Source organism: Anarrhichthys ocellatus, unplaced genomic scaffold (genome assembly GCF_004355925.1).
Source record: "Anarrhichthys ocellatus isolate YVR2014 unplaced genomic scaffold, GSC_Weel_1.0 scaffold73, whole genome shotgun sequence".
NCBI lineage: Eukaryota > Metazoa > Chordata > Actinopteri > Perciformes > Anarhichadidae > Anarrhichthys > Anarrhichthys ocellatus.
This window is the reverse complement of record NW_022280103.1, coordinates 235653-242243: the sequence shown is the minus strand read 5'-3', so window position 1 is coordinate 242243 and position 6591 is coordinate 235653. Positions and strand designations below refer to the sequence as shown.

General features: G+C 43.9%; 1 protein-coding gene across 1 annotated transcript; it reads left to right on the top strand.

Moving 5' to 3' along the window:
* The first annotated feature begins 124 nt into the window (after window positions 1–124).
* Window positions 125–6578, top strand: LOC116397841 (reversion-inducing cysteine-rich protein with Kazal motifs-like). Its single transcript, XM_031873688.1, has 4 exons — window positions 125–564; window positions 1777–1913; window positions 3331–3474; window positions 3577–6578. Exons 1-4 carry the CDS (start codon window positions 131–133, stop codon window positions 3825–3827), a joined length of 966 nt encoding a protein of 321 aa, XP_031729548.1. The 5' UTR covers window positions 125–130; the 3' UTR covers window positions 3828–6578.
* Window positions 6579–6591: the final 13 nt, after the last annotated feature.

Genomic DNA, 6591 nt, shown 5'->3' with positions numbered 1-6591 from the left:
GAACCATATTTGGACTGTGGAGGAGTGACGTAGAGACGCTGTATACGGCTGTGGTAGTAGCAGCGACCTGTCAATCACCGTGTAGCCCCGCCCTAAAGCATCCCCTGCTTTATGGTCTGTTTGACTCTAAATGGACCATAATGTACTAAATGAACATCATGCTGTATTGAAGAAGACTTGGAGGAACCAAATTTGGGCTTTCCCCCACCTTACCTCCCTAATTTCCTATTTATTTAAGCATATACCACAGGCCTTCATCACATGGTTTATCATAACCTTTCTCCATACATGTGTTTGCATCCTCTGGATTATCAGACTCAGAGTTCTCCCTCCGTTCGTCTCCTTCCTCAGGCCCACGGATCTGTTCCGCAGCTGCAACGTCCAGTCGGACCAGGGCGCCATGAGCGACATCAAGCTGTGGTCCAACGGGACGATCAAGATGCCGTTCATGAACATCCCCGTGCTGGACATCAGGAAGTGTCTGCCGGACATGTGGAAGGCCGTGGCCTGCTCCCTGCAGATCAAGCCCTGCCACAGCAAGTCCAGAGGGAGCGTCATATGCAAGTAAGTCAAGGATTCAAGGATCATTTATTCTCCACTGCCATCCTGGGTTACTACCCAGTACTAACTTGTAAGGTCCAGGTTCCTTTATTTGTACCCACAGGGAGATTTGGTTTGCAGTAGAAAGAAAAACGAGGTATTCAACACGTCACATATTTTACAAACAGACAATAAACAAACTATGTAAATACTCAAGGCTCAACTAAGTCAATAAAACCACACAAATAAAATAAATACATATAAGTATATAGTAACAGGGTTAACATGAGCATCTAGAATGAAACTTAAAATCCCATCGAAACACAATATTTTACCACAAAGTTACAAGACGGATTTAAATCAAATCATTTGATTGGGCCGCTAAAATGTGGGCGGGCTTAGAGTTTAGCACAATACGGAGCTACGGAGGACCTCAGCCATATTGTTTTGGAAATGAAAACATGATATCCAAACACATCTTTCTCCATGCTGCTCCGTTAGCTGCTCCGATCCGTGACGGTTCGGTCACTCCGAAGTCTCATTTGATTGGATGATTTACTGTAAACACCCTCAAGAGGAGACATCAAACATTTAAAATGTTTTACAGAAGAGTAAAGAGAATTGAGATTGAGACCATAAACTCATGTTTACAATGTTTACTGAGGTAATAAATCAAGAGAGAAGTAGTCATTTTCTCATAGACTTCTATACCACCAGAGGAGTCGCCCCCTGGTGGACACTAGGGAGAATGCAGGTATAAGACAACATTGGCTTCAGTTTTCAAAACCGGAGGTTGCCGCCTAGTCTACATTTGTCTCGGCATGTTTGTCTATATACCCTCAATTCCATTGTTTTCATTGAATTCAGCCTTTGCTGTGCTCTCAGTAATGAGTGGTGAGATGGGCTTCGATGAACAGGAGGAGGCCCCGCCCTTCTCTCAGGGTTCTGCTGTGTCATGGCTGGAGTGTGTTCAGTCATGAGTCAGATACAACCTTCCTCTCCCACTTCCCTTCAAAGACATTACACCATCCATCGCACACTGCTGTCATCCAGCTACCGGCAGAGCCTCTCTCTCGCTCTGACCCGGTCTATCGAACACACCTCAGATCTGCATTTGTAGGAATAGAAGTCAAACGTACCCACTTTATGTTGATTTATTCTTATTGTTTGTTTCAAGCTGTGTTACGCTGGCTTTTTTCTTCTTTTTTTGTTAGTTCTGTCTTTATCTGTCCTCAGGTCGGATTGCCTGGACATCCTGACCCAGTGCGGGGACAGGAAGCGTTTCCACGAAGGACAAACTGCAGAGAGGATCTGTGAGCTGCTGTCGCCCATCGACGACCCTGAACGCTGCATCCCCCTCCACAGATACCTCAGTGAGTCAGCAGGGCCTTCTCTCCTGTAGTAACATGCAGGAGGAGAGCTCAGTTACAGATGGAATTACCAACAAGATATAGTATGGTTACTGGAAAGAAACCTTTTGAAAAACCCAAATTGCCATCGATGATTTTATAACCATACAGCTGTTCAAATGTGTGCAAGTGAATGGATTAGTGGCCACCAGGGGGCAGAACTCTACAGAAGCTGAGAGAGGCATTACTGACATTATTCATCTGGTAACATAACATCCTAGCAAACAGTTGGCTAAAGAGTGCTGCAGGGATGACGTTTTTTGGTAGGCCAAACCAGGAAGTTAGCATCGCTCTGGTTCTCTCACAAAAAAAAGCAAATGGCTTCCTTGAATTTTTGTATCGTTGCAGAATATAAATTGCCTGGGTCCAGACGTTTGAATCCGCCAACTCCACTGAGTTTGATCAACTGATTCATGTGGCATCGTGACATGAAATGGCAGTTTCTTGATTTAAAAAAGTAAATGACCAATAAACACAGCGAGGGGGACTAACGATTAGCCAATCAGCGCCATGGGCGGGACTAACGCTGTTTTCAAGCTGCTGTTGTCAGCTGTGCCGAGTACCGAGGAGTAATAATAACAATGGAGACCAGACCCCCACAAAAACACAAATACAAACACAGATTCCTCTTCATTCACCTCTTTTATTGCCGTACATGCTGTTTATGTGTGTATGTATAACTATACATGAGAAACACCTTCATAAGACAATCAATAGGAATATCATTTGATGTGTGGGAAACTTCATTTGTTTCTATGATGATAACAAATATATCAGAAGATACACAGGCAGTTTTAGTGATGTTGTTGTGGTCTTGACCGGTCTTGAACTAAACTCATGAGTCCTCTTTATCTGAGACCTAGACAAGACCAAAACCTTCAAAAAGTGGTCATGAGGCCGGCCTCCAGTACTACAACGCTGGGACACGGTAAACATTACACCCGCTGACTGAAGACCTTAAGTTCTAAAGTTATTCCAAGTCAAGAGGCTAAAGTCAAAAGTCATTGGTGTTGAAGTCAAAGTTGAGTTGCAAGTATTTTTGGATTTAGCAAATCTAAAGTCATCAGATTCATGACTGAAGTTGAATGCCAGTCCAAGTCACTTGACTCAAGTACGTGGTCAGTAAGTGGTGATTTCAAGGTAATATATAATAAAATGTATGAATGCAGCTGGAATCTTTCTGACACAGTTGGATACTGATTTCCCCACAAACTGTTATTTTCTAGGGCAGTTTCATCTTCAGATTGGGCTTTTATTTTGAAACCCAATCAATACGTTAAGTGTTCAGATTGTCGCCAACAGAAAATTGACATCTTATCTGACAGTCATGCTTTCCATGTCCTTATCCACCCATCACCTGCACCCCCACCCCTTCACTCAGTCCCCAGTTCCCTAGGCAACAGCATCGTGGAGGAGGTCATCCACCCGTGCAACCCCAACCCCTGTCCCAGCAACCACTTGTGCCAGGTCAACAGGAGGGGCTGCCTCGACGAACTCAACTGTCAGCCGTTCCTCTGCGTGCCGGGTGAGGCCAGCTACGGCTCCGGCTCAACACCTTTACCTTTGCTGCGTGTCTGCTGCGTGGCGGTCATTCTGAGTGTGTATGTGTGTCTGTGTGTGTCCTCAGGCTGTAAACTGGGCGAGGCCTCCGAGTTTCTGGTGCAGCAGGAGGCCCGCATCCAGGTGCCGACTCGCAGCGGTCCGATGGGGTGCCACGAGGTCTGCAGCTGTGGTGTCAGCGGGCGCCTGGAGAACTGTGCGGAGATGCCCTGCGTGGACACCGACGGGCCCTGCATCGTAAACGGACAGAGGAAGAGTGAGACCTCCCGCATGTCTGTCTGCATATCCAAAGAGTTTCTTGATCTCCTGGTAGTGTGATAGAAACGGCAGTGATTATGACACCATTGGTGAGAGGAGAGGAGAGTTATATTTGGACACTTTTTACTACATTTACAATACTTACTTAGAGATGTTTCCATTTATTTCCATTGACTTTCCTCCGGGTGTAACTGTTGCATAGCATGGAATCATCATGGAACCAGCTGATAAAACCAACGTGTCAATATATGGCCCATATGAACTATATTAGGGGTATAAACGGTAATATGGAATCTGTTTGACATTTCTGACCTGACACTCAGAATGCTGTTTAACAAGGGATGGAAATGGGAAAGTATGCAAACTTCTTTTTTTACAAAAAATAGGGCAAATTACAAACCATACTAATAACACTAAATGACTAAATATTGCGGGTTAGGTAGATAATTCCCAGAGACTAGACTGTATATAAGATGTGGACGTAGTCACCGTGACGTCACCCACTGGTTTGCAGACTGCTGTTTTGAAGTCTTGAGTTCGTTACTTTGGCCGTCGCCAACTTGGTTTTTCGCAGTCGCCATCTTGGTATTTTGCAACCAGAGGTGACACGAGAGTATGGAGCTACGTACAGCCAAACGCTGAATAAGACATTTTCAGGTGGCCAAAATGTTACATACCTTCATGAAGTGAAAATTCACTGTGAAAGGGTTACGGTTCTAAGATGAAAACACAGACAATTCCCAGACCAGACAACGCCGTGGTAGGGACCTGTCAATCACAAGGTAGCCCCGCCCTAAAGCATCCAGCTTGGGCTCTGTTAGTTTGGTGGACGGCTCTGAATACAATACCCGTGAGCCTTGTCTGCCATTGCTGGGTAGAAGAAGCCAGTCAGAGTAATACATTTGCTGCAAAGTCAAAAGAATTCACCATTGCAGTTGTGAACAAAGCAAGTCTCAGTATTGTGAATATCAAAGTCCTCCAGAATTGAATCAGAATCCCAAACTCAATTCATTTTCTGCTGTATCATCAGTCTTTTTAACAGTGATGTCTTCAGCTTCCACCCATGGAAGAAGAACTTCATGCGCAAACGTTTCCCTTCTTATTTTTAGGTTTACGTTGGCTTACTTCTTTAGTTCAGACAACTGTTTGTGGAGTCATTTTTGGTTGTTAACCTGTCTTTATGGGAAGTCTTGAATCTTACTCTCTTAACCGTGCAGATAACTCATCTTACAGTCATTCTTATTGCCAGACTTGGAGCCCATGTGGTTCTGTTAAACACATACTTAAGTAGAATGAAACACAATTCAAAACTTCTATTAAAATGTGTAATTATCAGATTGATCCAGTCTCAGTCTGAGAGGTCAGCCTCACGTTATGTCATTAAGAAACCAAAGCTGTTATCAGTCAGCGGCCACCTCTGCCCAACCAATTACAATGAGACACCACATCAATTCATTCACAGATGTAGCCGTCGCACTCGAGTGGAGATGAATGAGTTGTGGCCGTGAATTCCAAATGTACTTCTAAAGTGGTGACTGAGGCAGGTGTTAATGCTGCAGGCTGCGTCTGTGCCTGCTGGTGGCTTCACCTCGATCCAAGCAGGGGCCGCAGTGAGGCTTCTCTGTCTGTGGAGTCCTGTTTTTCAGCAGAGAAACAGGTTCCTACAAACTGACACCCCACACTTCTTGCTATGTGACGGGGTGTGACGTGCTACAAATTAAAGTTGAGTGCTCCAATAACATAACTGCGTCAACGAGCGCTCGATCGACACTTCAACGGTGACCCTGCGACAATGCTGCTGGTCACGCTCGGCTGTTGCTTTGTCGTTCGTGTTGTGAACGTGGTATTAGTAGTTCATATTCCATGCATATGCTTTCAAAACTAGTGTGTTGACCAATATTTGTAATTGAATGCACAATTAAGGTGAGACACTACAGGCAAAAAACGTATCTGGGGCTATTTAGCTTCTCTATTTATCATCTTTTTTCAGACCAGTGCAGAGAAAACATCCAAAATACACATTTCGGTGTTTGTTTTTTTTAGGTTTTGTGCCTTTATGTTTGTTTTCTTGTTTGTTTTTCGCCGGCACTCCTGAGGAGGGGGGAGCTGCTCTTATTAAAGACGGATGTCTACGACGCTGTTGTTTTGTGTCCAAACTCCATTGAAAAGTCTGGCGATTTAACGTGCTGTTGCCCAGCATGCAACGATCCCTGATGATTTAGATCACTTGAGAGCTTCTTCTCAAATGCAGCGTGTTTGTATTTCACATAGCAGCTCACTTGCTCTTAGCAGGTGAGAGAGTTCACAATAAAAAGGTAACCATGAAATATAAATGCTTTGTCTTTATCTAATCCTCTTAATTCAGTCTTTTGAGTTTGATTGTGACTGTCAGCCTGGTGAGACACAAGGATTGGAAGATAATAAGACAGCATGTAGAAAAGCAGAGCACTTAGCAATGAAAGTAAGAGACAGAGCCCTTATTTACATTCCATTAGCGTCGTGCATTTATTAGTTTTCCTCTTAATCAATTATAATTGAATCTCTTAATGCACACAAACCCAAGTGCTGAGTCATCTAAATGAGAAGTAGGGTTTTTTTTTTAAAAGTTCACTGTGTCTGGTGGAACAGGAGAAATGGATGGGAGGTTGGTGCAGTAATGGCAGTAATAAATCACCGCTCTGACATAGGAACCGGTAGAGCACCAGATGTGTCACATTCATACTAATATCCAACTGAGTCACCTCACTCTTTAGCACTAACAATCAGGCCAATCACAATGACATCAACACATTTTAGATCTTTAATAATAGAATGAGCATTATAT